Source organism: Procambarus clarkii, chromosome 39, assembly GCF_040958095.1.
Source record: "Procambarus clarkii isolate CNS0578487 chromosome 39, FALCON_Pclarkii_2.0, whole genome shotgun sequence".
In the NCBI taxonomy this organism is placed as follows: Eukaryota; Metazoa; Arthropoda; class Malacostraca; order Decapoda; family Cambaridae; genus Procambarus; species Procambarus clarkii.
This window is the reverse complement of record NC_091188.1, coordinates 10,048,091-10,071,090: the sequence shown is the minus strand read 5'-3', so window position 1 is coordinate 10,071,090 and position 23,000 is coordinate 10,048,091. Positions and strand designations below refer to the sequence as shown.

The 23,000-nt window shown below is 38.4% G+C and overlaps 1 protein-coding gene across 3 annotated transcripts; it reads left to right on the top strand.

Moving 5' to 3' along the window:
• The first annotated feature begins 2,395 nt into the window (after positions 1–2,395).
• Ctu1 (Cytosolic thiouridylase subunit 1) lies at positions 2,396–20,009 on the top strand. Of its 3 annotated transcripts, none has more exons than XM_045745845.2 (8): positions 2,396–2,533; positions 4,981–5,036; positions 8,073–8,199; positions 9,814–9,918; positions 10,489–10,607; positions 12,783–12,980; positions 18,163–18,367; positions 19,648–20,009. In XM_045745845.2, the coding sequence occupies exons 2-8, from the start codon at positions 4,989–4,991 to the stop codon at positions 19,932–19,934; spliced, it is 1,089 nt and encodes a 362-aa protein (XP_045601801.1). In that variant the 5' UTR covers positions 2,396–2,533; positions 4,981–4,988; the 3' UTR covers positions 19,935–20,009. The 3 variants fall into 3 exon arrangements, with proteins under 3 accessions (XP_045601801.1, XP_045601803.1, XP_045601800.1); XM_045745847.2 differs by having other exon boundaries at positions 2,411–2,533; positions 12,783–12,971; XM_045745844.1 differs by lacking the exon at positions 2,396–2,533 and adding an exon at positions 2,548–2,711.
• Positions 20,010–23,000: the final 2,991 nt, after the last annotated feature.

Sequence of the window (23,000 nt, the reverse complement as noted above, 5' to 3'; positions counted from 1 at the left end):
AGCTGGCAGTTCTAGGGTCTCTTGTTGTTTCATTTAGTTTAGAACCCAGATCCTTCCAAAACTATACATTGCGTGTTTAGTTATCAAACACTTTTTTTTTTAGCGTAATATGTAATTCTGAGATATAGAATTTGTTTTAATAAGCTTAGGTATACACAGCAATGTGCTGCTACCCTATTTTTATATACGTTTTCTTCTGTCCTCCATGGACAGGGTTAGAGATCTGTCAAACATAATTCAGTGATTTATTTAACAATCAACCACAGAAGGTGATTGTAGTGGTTGATTGTTCAATAAATCACTGAATTGTTACGGAAATCTCTTGCTTAGGCGAGGAGATCCTGCCTATTCCTTTACCGCCTATTCAACAACATATCTTCATACTCAAGTATAAGAAATTAACAACCACAATAGTGCTCAGAAGCCTGTGTGCAGACAAGACCCCGCCCCTCCCTCCACCATCAAGTATCCAAGACACCCGCACACCTGGGGTCAGCTCCACTCGCTGGTCAACCATCATAACCACTCGTTTGAGACTACCGGCTATAGTTACCTGCACATCAGCACCACCTACATCAGGTCTGGCCCGCATATATAGCCAGCTCACCACCGGCCAGACCTCACGGGAGACATCTCCCGTCACGCAGGGTGCAGTCGCACCTCCACAGATCTCCAGTATCAGCTCTTGATACTGGTAATGGCTCAAATGGGCCGCGACTTACGGGCTATTCATGCCCGTTGTACCTTTTGGGTGGCTTAATCTTCATCAATCGGCCAGACCTCATGGGCGACATCTCCGTCATGTAGGGTGCAGTCGCACCTCCACAGATCTCCAGTATCATCTATTGATACTGGTAATGGCTCAAAAGGGCCACCACTTACGGGCTATTCATGCCCGTGCCACTGTTTGAGTGGCTTAATCTTCATCAATCAATCGGTCAGACCTTTACGGACTATTCATGGCCGTGCCACCTCTTGTGTGTGACTTAATCTTTATCAATCGGCCAGACCTCAGTGATTCACACCTCGGAATACTCTTCGTGCTCAAAGCTGCAAGATCTACTCTCGCTCCCCTGGGTGTGGGTACACTCGAGCAGTTCTTGTATAAAGTATAATTTGCACCTTTTAATTTTGCTTTTAACGTAACTGTCACATGTTTATATTTCTTTTGAATTGTGTTTTGTGTTATTGCCAAGTAGAATATGGGAATTGTTTTTTTTTGTTATTCATTTTTGTTATATTAAATATTCAAGTTTTTCATTCTTTGGGAATTTATCCCGCAGCTCTCACACCGTAAAGAGGTCAAAAGCAGTTTTATTTACTTTGTTTTGCTTTTTTTATTTAATGTGATTGGCATTTCACCTGCCGGAACAGCCACTGCTCTATTCTCTCACTTTTACGCCACAATATGTATAACAGATATAGGTAAAAGGCTAGTTATATATAATTATAATCAGACCCTATGTGAAATTGAAATTGAAATAAGTTTATTGAGGTAAAATACACACAAAGGGATGAGGTAGCTCAAGCTATTCTCACCCCATTCAGTACAACGTGTTAATATATACATAGACACACATCACAAATAAACACATTACCAAACATTCTGAGAGGTAAACATATACATTTCCTCCCTCACAAGTAGTATGTTATCAGACGTACAACCCTATGTAATATTTTTATTTAGCATTTTTAATATTTCTTCTTCTTATACAATGACATTTCAGGGCTGATCTCATTGACACGTAAAATATTGAATCATTTGAAGCATATTGATCCAGACTATTTTTAATTATCAGGGGGAAAGCATCAAGTCATTTCGACTTTATAGCACTTGGAAGGGGTCAGGATAAGGATTTAGGATGGGACGGGGGGAATAAGAAATGGTGCCCAACCACTTGGACGGTCGGGGATTGAACGCCGACCGCCAGATTTCTTCTAATGGTTAGATGTAACACAAATAAGGACCAACAGCTTCAAGCTCAACAAGACATAATGCAGGACAAAACAGGAGATGCTTTATCTTCCAAAAGGTTATAAACCCATGGAACCGCTTACCCGCCGATGCCGCAACTGTAATCATCAGGACAAATGGGGACACCTTTGACAAGTTCTATTTCCTATTTCTATAGGTACTATTTCCTGTCCTCGCAGAGGTCACTAAAGAGATAAGTGTGTAAATTCAGGTAAAATATAACCCCCCATAAGTTAGTTTAGTTCATTTATCATACACCCCATACCCATCTTGTGGGCGGTAGTGGAAGGGTTACAAAGGCACAAAATGGGCTCAGGGACTGAACCCTACAATTCATTTAGCTTAGCAAGTTATAATCTTGATGAGCTAGTTACAAAATTCAGTATAAGTCGTCACATTAACAATAACCCCCCCATAACGGTCTTGCAGCCGGACTGTGCAGTGTCAGGTCAGCAATCCAAACGAATCCGGCATGTAACTATAGAAACGCATTGTAAATAAACAAAACTAAATATTTACTCCAACACAACTGGCCGGCTTGGACCAACACATGTGATTGTGAGTTGGTAGCTTCCTGAAAGCACCTCAAAGGAAGTCTATAGTAGTGTAGAGGACCCGTGTAGACTTGTGGGAGGCCTCTAGTACTACAGAGGACTTGTGGGAAGCCAAGAATCATTACTTTAGAGGACTCATTTGCCTGGCTTGGCGCCTTCTTTAAGATAAATGCTTGCCTAAGGTGACGTGTAAACTTGTGAAAAGCCTCTAGCACTGCAGAGGACTTGTGTTGACTTTGTGAGAAGCCTTTACTACTATATGTACCTGAATGTTGATTAGCCTTAAACATTGCTGTAGATATGTTAGACCAGTGAGAAGCCTTCTGCACTAATGATGACCTGTGTAAAAAGGCAAGATGCCTTTTCACACAGATCATCATCATTAGGTGTTCTGCACCACCTGTGACTGTCTGATGTACATTAATTTTTCCATGATTTGGTGTATGGTAATTTATAAAAAGAAAATTATAAACTTGTATTTTGATTGTTAAATTTAATAGTTACTATCTCGGTGTATTTGTTCTCTTCTGTTGTCAAGTAGATATATAGTCAGACTACAGAATAACACGGGTCGGCATGTAGAAATGGAACTCCTGGTTCAACCTCGATGGCGAGCAGTTGCACATTATATGTAATAAAAGGCATTCTGTGACTGATCTCAAGATTAGCTTCCATTTTTAGTCTATGAACTCCAAAAATGTCATGAACCCATGTCAAACACACCATGCTACCTTGCATATTAATATCAAACTTTAACCATCAGTGGTTTCCAAGAAATAAGTCAGTGAATATGGGTGTTTGATTTGCTAGTCTCTGGATGCCTGTGAAGTGATGAAAAAATGTCACCAAACAGTATGAAAACCAGAGTATTAACACTTAGTATTTATCATAATATTAGATCTTAATGCTTTGCAGTTCCTGAGAAATAATCTACCAAACATTGTGATACTCTGACACATCCGAGTACAGTACTAGTCACCACACCCATAAGGCTAAATCTCTAGGTTTGTTATTCTAGGAGTGTTACCTAATAGTAATAAAACAAAGTCAAATATAATATAACCCATAGTACGTATGGTTATATTGGCCAAATTCCCTTAAAATGGGTGATATGTTTTACCATGTGGAGAGCGGGGCCAGATTCATGAAGCAGTTACGTACGTATTTACGAACGTTTTCCTTCTTAGCATCTTCGTAGCGGCTACGCCGGTATTCAGGCAGGCATCTAAGTATGAAAATCTTCGTAAGTATGCTCCGTCACGCTAAGGACGCTCTCGACCACTCATAGCTTTACGTAAACTGGATATAACTCGGTTTTTCTCTACAACACAACACGGAGGATCGATTTTATTATAAACATACATTTTAGCTGGCGAGTCATCAAGGAGGAGTCCTTCGTGATGCATTCTCTTTTTGAAACTTGTAGTAAATATGTCTTTTATGATATTAGAACTAGTTTTATAATAGCAAGATATTATACCAGTAGTTATTAAGTAAATAAACACTGGTGAACATGAAATGTGAGAAGGTAATGATCCTGGGCTGGTGGGAGCATTTACTATCACTAAATGCCACTGTTGAATATGGATAAGCTCCGATATGCCAGTGTCGTGATTGGTTACAGCTGTAAGATGAAAAATGTTACCTTCTCTCTGATTGACCAAACGAAAAGCCCTAGTGACATCTAGCGAGTGACATCTTGAGTGAAGTTGCTAAAATCTTCGTAAGTATATCTTTCTGAATTGGACGTAGGAACGTTCTTAGACAATACTTAAGAACCTTCGTAGTACACTTACTTTCGAAGAAATACATGGAGCTTCGTGAATCTAGGTCCAGCTCTATAGTGTCCAGAAACTTGGTTTCACTTTTAAAATTCTGGATACTAGTTTATTTTAATAACCCAGTTGGTATTGCATATACAGCTTTCATTATAGTATCAGATTGTAGACCAACATATCCTCTTTCTATTCATATCAAATTATGCTGTAACCCTTATATAATGGAGAAGGGTGACTTTACCCTTCTTCGGTCTCTGACTTATCTCCAATCCCTTGGTTAGGCAAGGGTTCGTTATTCTGACTGTTCTAGAACTATGCCTTATTAGTGCTGCATGTTTTTCTGTATGATCAACTTTCCAAAAGAAGCAGAATAAATATCTTTTCTATTTTCAGTTGTTCATACAGAAAATTATCTGTTTCATGCATTATGATGCATTGTCCAATTAAAATGGCAAATATCATACATAAATACTGTATCTAACTCAACAGACTTGTCTTGTGGATAACAGATCAGTGGCAGGCTTTACAAGAATGTAAAACATCAATGTTATGTACTCTCATGAACCCAATGTACCTTCTTGTATATAAATAAATAAACAAATGACTGAATAAATAAATTAAAAGAAAGTAATAAATAAGTTGCATATTAATAATATATTACTTTTTATTACAGTAGAAAAAATGCCAATAAAGTGTAATACCGGTTGCCAGAGGAATGCTGTATTAAAGGTAAGGGCGTCAAGTTACTCTCACTACCCACCGTGTTGCATAATTGTGTATCTATATTTCTTTAGTAATTGGCCAGCAGTATTTTCAGACTTGATTGTAGTCACCTTTGTCGACTGCATTGAGCCGAGACAAAATAAGGCATGTCATGAATCTTTTATTTTTTATGTGTTCTATTATTTTTTATAATTAAATCAAGTTATCAACATCTTTAGTAAATTAATTACAATAAATATTAAACTTAATGACTTTCTCTTATATCTGACAGCAACAACAGAAACAGCACAATCTTGTTAGTAAAAATGTATTTAGCCAGATTCTTAATTCATTTTCATGATGAGATTTTAAAGCAACGGTCTCGCTTCTTTTAGGTCGGTGTTCAATCCCCGATCGTCGAAGTGGTTGGGCACCATTCCATCCCTCCCTCCCTATCCCAAATCTTTATCCTCATTCCTTCGAAGTGCCATATAGTCATAATGGCTTTGCACTTTCTCCTGATACTTACCTTGTATCAAAAGAATTGATTTACCAATCAGGGATATCATAATACTCCAATGTGTGATTCAATTTATTTTCATAGACTACATCTGAAAATTCATTAATATATGCTAAACATGGTGCAAAGGCTCCCTTCTCAGTTGCTTGAGAGCTACAGTACTTTTACATTTCTTATTCCATAGTGTAGACTGCAGAGGATTGACACAACGGAATGCAGCAAAAACCTATAAGGGCAGTTGCTAACTTACAGAGTCAGTCACTGTATTTACTTTTTTATTGGCCATAAACAGATGGTTGTCATGCAGCAGGTGAAGTTAATGTTCGAACAGAGGTAGCACCGCAAATGATATGTCCGTTGAGGAATTTCAAAATAAAATATCAATATTTTTTCATTTAAACCTTTACCTGCAGTAATATTGTACTAACATATTTTAAACATAAGAGGATCTTACAAACATTGTTAAAAGAAACTTAATTTAATCGCACTGTAAGCAAATTCAACCTTAGCTACAGGGTGGTGCCCATCTAAAGCCATCCCCTCTCATCCATGTACCTATCAAGCTTATTTTTAATGCTAGCTATACCATTTGCCTCTATGTTGGCCAGAAACCTATTCCTCTCTTCTAACACCCTGTTAACAAACCAATACTTTGCCTACCACCCGGTTACCAAACCAATACTTTACCTACCACCCTGTTACCAAACCAATACTGTGCCATATCTTTCCTAAATCTGATCTTCTCCACCTTATAGATATTGTTAGAGGTTCTGACCAGGAATTGTAGGCCAAACTTCTTAGTATGGAAGGTTCTGAATACCAGGAATCAGTCTGGTTATCCTAAATCAAGCATTCTATTCACTTCATTATGCATGTTGACACACTGCTGCCCAGGTCTCATGTCACTGCCAATTATGACCTCTAAGTCTTTTACAACATGATTTGCCCAAATCTGCATCATACACCCAGTAGATGGGGTTACTATCATTATCAAGTTTTGGACTGCACTTATCAATGTTGAACTTCTGCCACTTTTCTGCTCAGTTTTGCAATGTGATAAAGTCTTTCTGGAGACCCACAGAATATTTTAGTTTAGTTTACTTTTCACCCAACATTTGCTTTATCTGCAAATTTACTAACATTACAGTACTGTTCATCCCAAAATCTAGGTTATTGACATATATAATGAACAAAAAAGGCCCCCAATACCGACTCCTAGGGCACAAGACTAGTGACATTTCTCCACTCTGACTACACCCTGGTGATGCTAACTCTATGCTTATTATTCTTTAACCAGGCTCTTATCCATTTATGAACTCCTTCCAATCCTGCAGGTCTCAGCCATCCTGATTAACCTTTCATAGGGTACAGTGTTAAAGACCTTACTAAGGTCAAGATAGACAACTTTTGGTGTCTAATCTACACCAAAGGTTGTGTGGTTACTATAAAATATAACAGGTGGCCTCATTTATGTTAAGAAATAATTGGAGGGTCACCAAACTAATTTAGAATAGTCCCACTGTTGATGATACTGTGGAAGGCATTTTTATTCACAGCCAACAACATGCAGTGAAAGTAGGGTGGTGGTGCTGGGCCACATTGCAAAATTACTTTACACATATTATTAAGATATTTAGATAAAATTATATCTAGTATCTTGCATTTTTTTATCCATTAGATATTATAGACTTACTAATATTACAATAGGTAAAAGGATATTTAAACAACTGACACTCATTTTAGGTAAAAAATGGGTTGCACTACTTGTCTACTTCTACAGTAGCTGATTCTTTCGGGTATTTACATAGTTTCACCAGTGTCATGTTGTTTGTGTACAACCCATGCTGAAGACTATCCTAATCTTGCATGTCTATTCCCTTGAGGATTTGTGTGTGGTGGTGTGGTTTTAACTTATTCTTCTCTTTTCAAGCGATTTGAGGTTTAATGCCTTTAATATTTTGTGTTTAAAAAGATAGACTCCAAGCTGGTACTCTATACTCCAGAAATTTTTCTGATATACTGTATACAAGGTTCTGAATATATCCATATTCAGATATTTAAAGGCAGTTATTATTTTGGCAAACATTGCATTCATGGCTGATAATACCCATTTTATGAGGGTTTCTTTGCATTTGATCGAGTTAAATATTAATCGATGGAAAATAGTTTGATTCCTGATACAGTAGTAAAAAAAATAAAAATTCAATCTGCTCACCTTTCTCTGTCACCTTGTTATAGAATTCTATTAAGTACGTGATGCAAGATTTGCTATGCATAAACCCATGCTTAGGTTGCATTATAAAGGCTTTTCTCTCTCTCCAGATGTTCTACTAGATAAAGTCATAAAGTTAATGTTTGATTGTGTAATCTTTAGAAACATATAAAACTACATCACATGTGTCTGCCACTGTTCTGTACCACTGTTCCACTTGTGTTGCAGTGTTCATGCCACTGTGCCACTGTTCACTGCCCATTTGCCACCTGGCAAATGTGGAATATAAAAGTAGTTTATATATCTTATATAGGTACTTTTATTTTGGCAGCGACCTAAAACAGGAGATGCTCTTTGTAAAGAATGCTTCTTCTGGGCCTTCGAAGAAGAGGTGCATCATACTGTCATTGCAGCAAATCTCTTCACCCCAGGCGACTATGTTGCCATTGCAGCCTCAGGTAAAATTAATAAAGATATTTTGTGTACGGATTTTTGTTTAGATTTTAATTCCCAAATGCCGAGTTTTTGCCTCAGAAAAAATGAACAAACCATTAAAAAACCTAAACTCAAACAAGTTCCCTGGGCCTGAGAAGTATTTTCCAGGTCTTGAAAGATTGCAAGGAAGAGCTAAAAGAACCCTTGTGAAGTACACCATATTCAATAAATCATTCAAGTTGGGAACTGTTCCAGAGTTGTGTAGAGTTGTAAATTTAGTCTGAATTTTTAAGAAAGGTACAATAGATCACTGGCATCTAATTACCATTCTGATAGTTTAACATCAATTGTGAGAAATTAATTAGCGATAATTGCAAATGTCATTTGCTCTCTTAAAAGATATAGACTAATGACTTAACAACAAGGCTTACAAAAGCATCACTGTTCAACAAATTTTCTTGTTATTTCCAACGTGTCTGAAGTAGCCTGGTAAATATTATTATACTATACTGTACTGTATTATATAATAATAATTATAATTCATTGTGTCGGGAGACAGGAAGCCAGATTATATATACAGTACTTGTTAGGCTTTTATCGAGGGCCCCTTCCCCAGGGTCAAATTACTGACCCTGCCCAGGCTGCCACCCCACAACAAGCTTAATTAACTAACTCATGGGTATCTATTTACTGCTAGGTGGACAGGGGCATGAGGTAAAAGGAAACGCGCCCACCCATTTCTGTGCCGGCGGGATTTGAACCCGGAATTCTCTATTGTGAGTCGAGAATGAACCCAACTGTATTACAGGACCCTCAACCAGTAGTTGAGGGTCCTTGACCCTTTCGTATGTATAAATCTAAATACAGGGGTAATACTTTTATTATTGTCCCACACAAAATGTTAATAACAAAAGTAGAGATGCATGGTACTAAAGGGAACTTTTTAAACTAGATCAGGGCATGCATATTGTGCAGGAAACACACGGTCACCATAAATGGAGTAAAGTTAGAATATGGGAGAGTTGCAGGTGAAATACTCTAGGGCTCTGGTCTGGAATCTTTATTGCTCACTATACAGTATACATAAATTATTTAGATACTGGAGTGACTAGCAACAGAAGTAATTCTGCAGAGGATGCTAAATTAGGGTGGATAATAAATTAAAGCAAAGACAAACATTAGAAGAGAAATTCAACAGCCCTCTAAATGGATTGTAAATTGTTAGATGCAGCTCAGTGCTAATGAATGTAGGGTTCTGAGTCTTGGAAACAAAAAATCAAAAGAGATGTACCACATGTCATCAAAACAATAGTGAAATTGTAAAATTAAATTGAGAAAGGGATCTGGGAGTCTTGATTAATATGGATCTGTAGCCAATAAGATAATGTATAAATTTTTGAAATACAGTAAATATTTGAAATAAGGGTAATAATATTACGAGGATTCACATCCCGAAGCATTAGCAATATATAATGTTTGGATAATTGTGTAGAAAGTAACTACTGTATAGTGTACATTGATTTTATTTAATTAGCACAGTGGAGATGTAGAGGGTGTATTGTTTAGGGATTGATGCAAGAGAAAGATTTTTAATGTTCTTTTAAATATTCATATATGAATTTTTTGTTTTATTACAGGGGGAAAGGACTCTACAGTGTTGGCATATACTATGAAGCTATTAAATGATCGATATCATTATGGCCTAAAGTTAGTATTGCTCTCTGTGGATGAAGGAATCACAGGTAAGTGATAATTAATCTCTTAATGCTATTTTGTTAACAGATGTAGATTTTGATGTACAGGTCCTTCTTTAAAAATGCCTTTAACCAAAATAGTGTATCTGTAAACACTTGTCTATGGTCAACTATGCATATCTAGTAAAATCTTTTGTTGAGTTCATTGCAACATTACAGTATTTGTGATTAATTACCATACCTATACAGTACTTATGAAAAGAAAGGAACGTGGCAATATTTTGGTCCGTCCTGGACTCAAGCTGTGTTCTGATAAGGATCCAAGATGGAGAAAACATGTCGCATGCATTTCTTTCACATGTGTGAGTTGGGTTATTAATTTTCAGCTACATTATTGTGACTTATTGTCTGCATATTTGTGATTAGTTCCTGTTTTTTTCTGAACATAAATCACGTCCTTGGGCAAGATCCTGCGGTCAGTTTGACCTTCATCATCCCTGATGCAGTGAGATCTTTTCAAACTGCCCTGTCTGGGCCATATATGATGGAAAGGAAACACTGAAGAATTCTCAATTCAGCCCTAAATGACATACTGTACATTGTACCTTGTGTATGCAGGTTATCGGGATGATAGCTTGGAGACAGTGAAGCGTAATGAACAACAGTATGAAATCCCTCTCAAGATTGTATCATACGAAGAATTATATGGATGGACAATGGACCGCATTGTGCAACAGGTAGGACATTTATTATTGATTTTCGTTTTTTTATGATGTTGAATTAATAACATTAGCCTGTTTTTTTGAGAGGACCCCCCTTCCCTCTGTAGCTCTTTGGGTTAAGCACTCGTCCAGCCAATTCTTAAATAGATGCACCTGGCTCTCTAGACCCCAGCCTTGCCTACCTATAGCCACAACCTGCCAGGGTGGCACAAGGGTTGGAAAGCCAGGGCCACAACCTGGCACTCTTTATGAAGCCAGGGAAGCTTGGTAGAGCAAATATCAACCCAAAACTGAGAGTAAACCACAAGAAAGCCTAAGCATAACAAAACAAGCAATTGATTTAGGAAAATTAGATACCCAGAGGTAACGAGGCAAACAATTGTCTCCACAGAATAAACAACCTAATCTTAGTTTATAGAAAATTTTGCAGGTTACAGCAACTTTTTCAAGTTCTTTCCATAAAATTTAAATAAAATATCCCTTACTCAATAGGTTAAAATAATAAGAATCCATCTATATATAAATAATCCTTAACGGCTGGGAAAACCCATGATATTATAATTATAATTCATTGTGTTGGGAACAGGCAGCCAGAGTGTATTCATACATGTTATGTTTATATTGAGGTTCCCCTTCCCTCCAAAGGTTGAATTACTGACCCCGCCCAGGCTGTAACCCCACAACAAGCTGATTAACTCTTGAGCACCTACTTACTGCTAGGTGAACAGTTGCATTAGGTGATAAGAAATGCACCCAACCATTTTTGGGTCCATTTTGGGTGCAGATTAGGACATGCACCCAGCCAACAAATCCCACCTGGGATTCAAACCCAGAATTCTCGATTGTGAGTCAAGAACGAAACCGATTGTACTGTACTACTGGGACTCTAAATGGCATATGTGGAATGGCATTTTACATTTAATAGCCTCCAAAAAGGAAAGTATCACTGTATTTACTGTGCTAAAAGTAGGCTAATGCTCCTCTTGTACTTTTCTAGTTATGTTTCAGGGTTTGTAGGGGGGAATATTGGCTCAATGGACATAAAACACAAACTGTAGCTGAAGGGTTATTCAGCTTGTGCATTTGCTTAAACCAGCTTTAATTATGACAATGTTTTTGTAAGAACAAAAAATTCTGATTTAAGGACCTGTGCCGGATTCATCAAGCAATTACGCAAGTTGTTATTAACCTGTACATCTTTTCTCAATCTTTGGTGGTTTTGCTTACATATATTAAACAGTTTATGAGCTGTGAAGCACTAGGAGGCTGTTCATAACAACAACAACATTTGATTGGAAAAATTTGATGCTCATAAGCTTTTTAATAAATTAAACACAACTGTCAAAGATTTAGAAAAGATGCACTACTTGTAAGTACGTACTTATGTAACTTCTTAACGAATCCACCCCTAATTCTGATTGTGGCCAATCATGAGATTGTGCCCTCAAATTAGGCTCCAGTAAATTGGGGCACACACCTGTGGAGAATTTATTAATGTATTAGCCAGGTGTAGGGGCACTGTTGTATGCAGCAACAGAGCCTCATTATCTGCCAAGGGACAGAAACCAGGGCATACACTTGGAGATCTGTAGTAAACACACATGCGGACCCAAAAATGCAATCAGATACCCAGTGTACTCTTCCAAGGATCTGAACACATTGTGCCGCATATTGAGACTCGGAATCAGGTTTAACATTAGCAGGAAATGCCATAAGGCCCCAACCTGTGAAGACTTGATATAGGAAAATATATTGAAGCATGGCAATACCATGGTAAGGCCCAAAGTGACAGCGAGTAGATGCTAGATGTGTACTCAGCTGTACACTCATTCAAGCTTGTACAGCCACCAACCAGCAGGGAAGGCAAGTGTAATGACAATCTAAACAAAACAGAAATAATAACAAAGCCAACAACACCCTTGAGTGAAATATACGGCTATGGAGAACTGCCACAGGATCCCGCAAAATGACACATTAAATGCTTCCACTGCACCACAGTGCTGGTGTTAAAATGTGACTTTGTGCAAAAGAAAAAACTAGGCTCTGGTACAAATGTATTAACTATACCAGGTCTCATATTAAGACTTGGATGAGGAGGATTATAAATATCTTATCAAAGAACATTGTTTATAACTGTAAAGAACATGTTTAATAATAGCCATAACTGTTGTCATAGTTTTGTTTTTTCAGATTGGACTAAAAAACAACTGTACATTTTGTGGTGTGTTTAGAAGACAAGCATTGGACCGTGGAGCCAGTTTACTGAAGGTTGACAAGATTGTGACCGGACATAATGCAGATGACATCGCTGAGACAGTCTTGATGAATATTTTGCGAGGTGACATTGCCAGACTTCAGAGATGTACAGCTATAGTAACTGTGAGTGTGGTAATTATTGTTTATTTTGTTTCTGATGAGCTCGTCTGTAAACTAGGCTTTAAGTGTATGATGTTTGTAAAGAACATTTCTGAGTAGACTCGCTTGGTTGCCCCTTAAAATAAGATTCTGCTCACTATGGCAGAGCAAATCATGCAGTCGGGCAGGGTAACATTCTGGGCATTTGAGGAAATCGTCCAGCTTGTAGATGGAAATCGTCCAGCTCAAAGCATTCATGCTCAAAGTATTTACAAGGCCTTCTTGGCAACCCAAAGATTGCCAAGGAGTGCCCTAGCAAACAACATTTTAAGTTGTTGAGCCACCCACCTCTCCCACCAGCAGATGGTAGCACCTGAACCACAACACAGTCCACCTCACCAAGTTCATCCACATTTTTCCTGATAGAAAACACTACATATAGGGAAGGCCATGAATAAAGAAGGAGTTGAGGGTGGCCAAGTAAGTTTGCTTTTTTTAATTTTCACTCAAGGCTTATTGTTTTGAGGTGTCCCACTTGATTGCATCCTTAAATGAGCCTAGGCTCCAGAAGAAAATTTTTAAAATTTAAAAAAAGAAAAGAACTTAACTAAGCTGTTTTGCAGAGTGGTGTCCACCTGTACATGAAGACTGTAGTCAGCTCAAGGTACTAGCTGGATAACAGGAGAGAGTGCCTACACAAACAGCAGCTGGCAGATAGTTACCAGGTGGAGAGGTGGCTGAGAACCACATACTGTATAGATAAAGATACAAACCTTCAGATGCAACAGCCAAAAAAAAAAAATGCTGAACAGATAAAAAATAATGAGAACTGCCAGGAAAACGTAGACAACGCAGTATCGTATATCATTATCCTGGGAGATTTCTGTCTTTGAAATTTGAGATGGAAGATTATAGGAAATAATAATACTGTATTCCCCCCCCCAAAAAAAGGAGAGCCTAGACTAACAAGCACACACCAGAGAGCTAATGAGACTGCGACAAGTGAGTGCTGAACGAACAGGTAGTTGACCCAGCTGGAAAGGATAACATATTTAACCTGATCTTCACAAATAATGAAGAACTTAAAAAAAAAAAAAATCAGGGACATCATAAGCTCAATTACATCTTACTCAAACCACAACATCAATGAAGTTAAAAAAAAAAAATATAAATTTATATACTGTATGTCCAAAACACATCTCATGAGAGGGGTCATTTAATAAATTTAATTTCAACAATTAGGGGATTGCCTGGGATAAAAATAAACTGAGTTATTAACCAATTCCAGGGTACAACATTGTTTTCTCAAACTTCAAAACAGTGTATAGATACATTAAATGCAGAAGCATATAAAATGTGTATATAATATGCTCCTCTACAACAAAAATTAAAGGGCCAACTTCTAAAGAGAACATTAGTAACTATTGTATACGGAAGAAGGAAGATTACAAAAACACTGAGGTGGACAGAAATGTCGTCCAAAGGTAGGCAAACATTCACAGTAAAATCAGAGATAGAGCAAAAAACAAAAGTGTAGGCTCCCTTACAGAACGTATAAGAGGAGATACATACAATAAAACCAATAAAAAATTGAGTATAATCTTGAAAGAACAATTTCAGTCCATATTTAGCAATGAAATGAAGATAGTGAAAGTGGAAGATTCTTATAACTTTTTCATGAGCTTGGCCCACACAAAAAGGTAGATTTCAGATATTACATTAAACCCCACACCCTTTGGAAAAGAAATACCCCACAGCCTGCCTCCTCTCTCCTGCCCTCCTTCCCTGCCTGGCAGCCAGCCTGCCCACCCTGCCTCCCTCCCCTCCTGCCTAGCAGCCAGCCTGCCCACCCTGCCTCCCTCCCCTCCTGCCTAGCAGCCAGCCTGCCCACCCTGCCTCCCTCCCCTCCTGCCTCCCTCCCCTCCTGCCTAGCTGGCTGGCTCCCTTTTTACCTCCCTCCCTCCTTCACCAGTTTGCCAAGAAATTTTGATAATTTCACAAGTTTCAAATTTCAAATTATATAAATAATTGTGATGGGCTGTGAGTTATGGCAAGTGGTGTACAACGAGTGTTAGGCTGGGCGCTTCACTTGTTTATCTCTCGGTGGTAAAGGTTCACATTTTATGTTTGGCAGACAAGTCGACCCCTGGTTTTGGAGATCTTTTTTAGCCTTCAAAGGTTGACTTGTACAGTAAGTATTCCCATGTACTCAACTTCCAGGGGAGGAGGGGTGGGGGCAGATTCCTTGAGTTCACTTTTTATAAAGATGTGCAAAATATCATCAGCACAGGCACTCAATATAATATAAAGGAAAATCTGTTAAGGTAGGTGACATCATGTACACCTAAAAAACAGCAGAAATTACCCCATGTTACAAAGGAGGAAGTAAAAGCACTGGCAAAAAATTATACTTTACTCTCACTGATTTCACACATCATTCATATTTTTGAGAGGGTGCTAAAAAGCCAACTTACCAATTATTATGGTAAAGAATGAGTTTACACTGCAAATCAGTGCTAATTTAGAGAATGAAGATTTGTATTTTTTAAAATACCTCCATAATTTTAATGCCTACAAAAATTTTTGCAACCACGACAAAATTATGGAAGCATTGGAAATGAAAATGAAAATGAAGATGTTGTATACACCAATTTTGTAAAACCATTTGATAAGTGTGACCAAGAAATAATAGCCAATAAAGTAAAAGCAAAGGGTAAAGTTAAGAGATGGGATTTTTTAAATTTCTAATGAACAGATCACAATGTCTGTCAATAAATAAAAATATTGAGCACAAGTACAGCACAATGTTTGGTTCCACAGTATACAGTTCTTGTGGTGATACTTGGTCATTTTTATTAAAGACATGGGCAGTCATTGAAGCTGCAGTCTCATATCATCCTTCACTTATGACAACAAAATAAGTACAGTATGAAAATTGTCTTTGGGTAAGATGCCCCAAAATTACAATCAGATATTAACAAGGTACAGTATTCAAATAGACAATAAAAAATAATCAAGTGTTATATATATTGACGATTTTTTCTGGTGAGCTTTAGGAACTCGTGCCAGGCCTCCGAAGCCCCACCTGATTCTATCAGGAGCCAGGACCATTATCTGCCTCTTATTACAAGGTGATAGAAGCTAGAGAATCAACCAAAAATTTAGAAAAACCTACCACAAAGTAGGTTTGTGATGAGTTTTTTCTAAATCTGTAAGTTTGTAAGCTCATCAAAACAGGCAACTGCTTGAAGGTAATTATTAACCCTGAGGAAAACATTGTAAACAATTGTTGCTTTAGGGTAGACACCCCCAGCTGTGATGCATCTAACTTCCTCATAGACAACTGCTTCTAACTAAGGCTTCCACCAGTTGACCAGAAAGCCAAAGCTTGCGAGCCGGGAAAGAATTGGATCCTTAGCCAGCACATGAGCTAAACAACTGGAGGCCTGAACAAGTCAATCATTGAGGTAAGCCAGAACTCTGAGCCCCAGCAGATGAAGATGCTGAAGAGACACTTAAGTCAGTCTGGTTAAAATTCTGGAATCCAGGTTCAGACCAAATAGCAGATTTTGAAAGTGGGACGAGAAGTGCCTCACTCTAAACCCCAGCCAATCTCTGTACTCTGGTGGAATGGAATGTGCCAGTAGACAATCCGAATCTTCAGGGAAACTCTCCAAGTCATTCAAAACCACCTGCTAGATCTGTGACTCATTTTTAATTATCAGGGGAAAGTGCCAAGCCATTAGACTTTATAGCACTGGAAAGGGCTCAGGATAAGAATTTGGGATGGGACGGGGGGAAAGGAATGCTGCCCAATCACTTGGACAGTCGGAGATTGAACGCCGACCTGCATGAAGTGAGACCGTCACTCTATGGTTCAGTCAGAGTGGTCATTCAAAGTGTGGAACAAATAATGCTGTACTGGTTGAGAACAAACAGGTCCAGATTGAAGTGAGTTACCATACCAGATTGAAGTAAGTTTCCAGAGAAGCTGTTGGGAACAAGTAGGAAATGAGACCCTCTGGAAGGATGTGGTCATCACAAGCACACCCTTTCCAATATATCACGAATGATGTTGCAGAGTAGAGGAGTAGATGGATGGTCCCATGAGACACTGGAGGGCGAAAGGAGGACCAAACCCACCAAAGAACCTGAGACCAATCAATATATTCCCAGGTATTCCAAAACTAAGGTGCTAAAAGGAGCTCAGATGTCAACAAAAAATACCATTATTGTGGCATATAAGAAAAAAGTCTGATGGGAGGAACCCCATGCTGACCCAAAGACCTGAGCAATTGGCGAGAATGCCTCCCTGCATAGAGCCGTAAGGCACACCAGAACCCTTACTTCGAACAAGAGTCTGAAAGGTGCACACTGGGCCATTGAGAAGACAGAATCTGAGCCAACAGCCACTGCTTAAACACCTAGCTAAGTAGCTACACCCACTGCCCCTAAAACAAATATTGCCCCTTTAAGACAAATATTGAGGTCAGTCATAGCAGTAGAAAACAAAATTGATGACTGATATTTTGACAACAATCTGGTAACAAAAGACAACCATCCCACTCCTGGCTGAATTCAAATTTAGCATTCAATTTATCAAACATACAATACTCTGCTTCACATTCCTTCAACTCTGTTTTTGACTGTTATATGCTTTATTAATATTACTGAATGTCAGGGATGGGAAGCATATTAGGCTTATTGAGGTACAGTGTTAATAACCAAGGTTGAGGCATCCTGTACCATCACCCAACCAGCTATTGGCTAGACTCATCGGTGCTCAACCAATTTTCTGAGATGTTGTCCTCCATTGCTTTACTTTCGTTTTAAATTAAACCACTTTGCTAAACAAGCCCTTTTTCAAAATATTGAAACTTTATGGTTAGACAACACAAACTGATACAATATTAGCTTAAAAGTTTAATTCATTTATTGTGAGTTAAAAGTTTAATTCATTTATTGTGAGTTTATATTCTTAATGCTGTATAGAAGTGAACCAGTACCAGGGTTTATGCTGGTCGTGGTACATTGGTACACTGCTAGTGCTGTATCACTAGTATGTCTTCACTTTCAAGGTGTACTATAATATTCACAAAGTGGAGGATTTGGAAAATATTCTCTTATTTGATAGCCTACATGAAGTGCAGAAATTACAGTTAAAATATAATATATTTTCTTCAAAAGCTTCATGTGTATTGTTTAATGTTTTCAGGGTTCTGAAGGTACAATCCCAAGATCTAAGCCATTCAAGTATACATATGAGAAGGAAATTGTTATGTATGCTTATTTTAAGAAGCTGGATTATTTTTCAACTGAATGCATTTATTCACCAAATGCCTATCGTGGATATGCCCGATCATTCTTAAAGGACTTAGAGAAGATTAGGGCAACTTCTATCATTGACATTATTCATTCAGGTGAGTTAAGATACAATGAACTTGTTTTAACATTCTTGAGATGATCACAAGGAATTTCTATCCCTTTATAATGAGTGGTACTGACAAGCAGAAATTAAACGCCTACATAATGGGAATTGTATCACAATGTGATGTGAATGTATACTTAATGTTGAAACACTGTAATTATCATTCTGGGTTTAAACATACAGTGCAGTACATGATCATTATTACCCAAGTTTCAACTTTCATGGGTTAGGGAAGCATGGGGGTCAGAAAAAAATGGAAACAGTGTAGTAAGTGAAGTTTGTATATATTGAAAAAGCGTATCATTTGCCAAGTTATTGCATCAGTCACACTATATAATTCACAAGTTGTGGGATGAGCACATTAACACTGCACCATTGTTGGAGGAAGAGAGCAAAGTAGAGTCATTAGAAATAGAATGGATAGCATTAGGTGTGCTGTGAAGAAAATAATTGATGAATACTAAGAAATGAGCATGCAATTGAATACAACTATGTGGAACACCTTAGTTAATGGGGGAAGAGGCATAAGTTGCACCATCTATAACAGCAGTGATAGATCTACCAGTGAGCAAGCTGGAAATATGTGAATAGAGAGAAGGTAGAGAGCCAAGGGCTGTAGGTTTAGAGAGTAAAAGATGTGTGCAATTCTCTGTCAAAAGCTTTGTAATTATACAGGATAATGGTAAAATATTCACCTTAATCACAAAGTGAGGTGGACTATATATAAGTAAGAGATCACCAGTCAAACAATCCACCGCTCCTGTGCCAGGTAAGTCTACTACGGGCTCACCATAGCCCGTGCTACTTGGAACTTTTTTGTTCCAAGTAGCCGAATCTAAAACAACAACAACCACCAGTCAAACAGTTACAGCCCCGCTCGTGTGCCAGGTATGTCCACTACGGGCTCACCATAGCCCATGCTACTTGGAACTTTTGTTCCGAGTAGCTGAATCTAAAAACAACAACAACAACCAGTCAGACATGCCTTGTGGAAGCTATATTGGTGGTCAGGGAGATTGCAGTGCTTTAGATGTGTAACAAATGTTTCACTGGTCTAACATCCTGAGGGAGAAATTGTTAGATACTTAACATCTCTGGGTGTGGAGTTAGTGTATTGCTGAATTAAACTGCAGAAGAATCTGCTGCACCACTATATTGTACCTTAAATGCAGATCAGTATAGGGCTACACATCATACTGTTATTTAATTATTTGCAGTAATTTTTTATATTACATTTATTACTGACAAACATAATCACTGCTGTTTAATTAGGTGAGTGTTTCTCTGTGCGTGAGGGTGTCAAACTTCCAACTCAAGCAACATGTGCGCGTTGTGGCCATATCTCTTCCCAGCCAGTATGTAAAGCTTGTGTACTTCTTGAGGGTCTGAACAAGGGCAAACCAAGACTTGGGATTGGCAAAACTTCCAAGATTCAAGAGCATATGGACAACAATGCAAAAGAGAAATCTGGCAGTGGGTCCGCACCTAACTGTCACAACTCTGTCGCTGATGCAGGCAGGCTCACTCTGCATGCTAAAAGCAAAAATTTAGATTTTTGACGACTGCTGAGTATATTTAATGCTAAGAAGATTATATTAAACTTTTACAAATTTTAATAAATATTAACATATTAATATCTGTTTTAGACTTAATCCTCTGATCTTGTTGGAATAATGGATAATGGAATATTTGTTACTGATGAAACATCAGGGGATGCTCAATAATGAGAACTACAGTAATCAGAATCTCTGAGTAATTGCAACACTTGAATGTTTGAGGAATAACATGATGCACATAGCCGATTCCAGTGGTCTACGAGTACCAAGTACTGACGTAAACATGTAAATGTTCAACTAATTCAAGGAAAAAACGATAATGGGGGGGTAATACTAACTGGATGCTAACTGTATCACATCTTGCTAACTGGCAGCAATATCTCATAGATTTTGAGGTAACAACAGGAGTTGGAGTGAGCTGGAAACATTGCTTCATTCTGGAATACTTTTTCTTGCATTGTTTATCCTTGTAGGTAGTCACAGCACCATTGTTTATCCTTGTAGGTAGTCACAGCACCATTATTTATCCTTGTAGGTAGTCACAGCACCATTGTTTATCCTAGTAGGTAGTCACAGCACCATTGTTTATCCTTGTAGGTAGTCACAGCACCATTGTTTATCCTTGTAGGTAGTCACAGCACCATTGTTTATCCTAGTAGGTAGTCACAGCACCATTGTTTATCCTTGTAGGTAGTCACAGCACCATTGTTTATCCTTGTAGGTAGTCACAGCACCATTGTTTATCCTTGTAGGTAGTCACAGCACCATTGTTTATCCTTGTAGGTAGTCACAGCACCATTGTTTATCCTAGTAGGTAATCACAGCACCATTGTTTATCCTTGTAGGTAGTCACAGCACCATTATTTATCCTTGTAGGTAGTCACAGCACCATTGTTTATCCTTGTAGGTAGTCACAGCACCATTGTTTATCCTTGTAGGTAGTCACAGCACCATTGTTTATCCTTGTAGGTAGTCACAGCACCATTGTTTATCCTTGTAGGTAGTCACAGCACCATTATTTATCCTTGTAGGTAGTCACAGCACCATTGTTTATCCTTGTAGGTAGTCACAGCACCATTGTTTATCCTAGTAGGTAATCACAGCACCATTGTTTATCCTTGTAGGTAGCCACAGCACCATTGTTTATCCTTGTAGGTAGCCACAGCACCATTGTTTGTCCTTGTAGGTAGTTACAGCACCATTGTTTATCCTTGTAGCTAGTGCAATACTCAAATTAATCAACATGTGTAACCCAGCCTAATACGGCTCATTGTTTTTACAAAATTGACAAATCTGTCGTAAATGCCATGAATCAGTAAAACATTCAAGCTCCCTTATATATGAACATTTTCTATGCAACGGCCTCAATAGGTTAGGTGGGTTGCTTGGGTGCGTGCTTTTCTAGTTGGGCCAAACAGTTGCATTTTTTAACTTAGTGGCAAATCGAGGGAACAGTCTGCATCAGTCAAGCTAGAAACCGCAGTACATACCAAAACTTCTATTTCATCCTCAATACCAGAGTGAGCTTAGTAACTCATCATACCAATGAGTTTCTCACATTGTGTTGATGAGTATGATGAGTTACCTTACCCAGTATTCCCACATAGTGAGGTAAGGCTTGCTATATATTTATATATACAGTATATATATATATATATGGGTCAAATTTAGTCACGAGATTCATCAGTCCCAAGAAATTTCAATTCTACAGTGATCCAAATGTCTTGTTACCATGAAAGATAGATCATGCTCAATTAATGTGTGAATAATACCTGCAACATGCTACAAGACATGTATGAATAATACCTGCAACATACTGCACATATGTGAATAATACCTGCAACATACTGCACATATGTGAATAATACCTGCAACATGCTACAAGACATGTATGAATAATACCTGCAACATACTACAAGACATGTGTGAATAACACCTGCAACATGCTGCAAGACATGTGTGAATAACAGCTGCAAGACATATGTAAATAACACTTGCAACATGCAATACATGTGATTCACAGCTGCAACATGCTGCAAGTCATGTATGAATAACACCTGCAATATATGTGAGAAACACCTGCAACATACTGCAAGACATGTCTTACAGTATGTTGCAGGTGTTATTCATACATGTTGCTAGTATTCGCAATATCCTTTAATTTGTTCTTCCAAATTTTTTGTGTGGGTGCACACACCTGACTGATTTAAATACATATGTCAATATTTGACGAGTTGGGCTATTTACATATTGTTCAATTACAACAGTGTGTCCCGCCAATCACTCCACCCACCAGCAGATGTTGACGGCTTGTACGCAAAATGTTTGCAAACAAACTGCACACAGACTTTGTTGATGGTGAACGCTTGAATGTGTTCATCTCCGTTGAGCGTTAATGTCGATTTTTATCTTTTTCTTTTAACTATCTGTTGTTTGCCATTGCACTAAATGTTAGATGTGGTTTGTCAGATTGGGCCAGTGAGATAGGTGTTGGCAGTCATTTAGGTGACGATCTAGCTAGTAGGCTACATGATTGATACGCTGAAATTAGCTCACACGCACACACACTAGGAAGTGATGTGGTGGAGGCTGACTCCATACACAGCTTCAAGTGTAGATATGATAAGAGCCCAGTAGGCTAAAGAATCTGTACATTAGTTGATTGACAGTTGAGAGGCAGGACCAAAGAGCCAGCGCTCAACCCCCGCAAGCACAACTGGGTAAGTACAGACACACATACATTTGGATACCTGCTTAATGGGGTTCTGGGAGTTCTTCTACTCCTCAAGCCCGGTCCGAGGCCAAGCTTGACTTGTGAGAGCTTGGTCCACTGGGCTGTTGCTTGGAGTGGCCTGCAGGCCCACATACCCACCACAGCCCAATTGGTCCAGCGCTCCTTGTAGAAAATTATCTAGTTTTCTCTTAAAGGTGTCCACGGTTCCTCAGGCAATATTTCTTATACTCGCTGGGAGGATGTTGAACAACCGTGGACCTCTCATGTTTATACAGTGTTCTCTGATTGTGCCTATGGCACCCCTGCTCTTCACTGACTATTCTGCATTTTCTTCC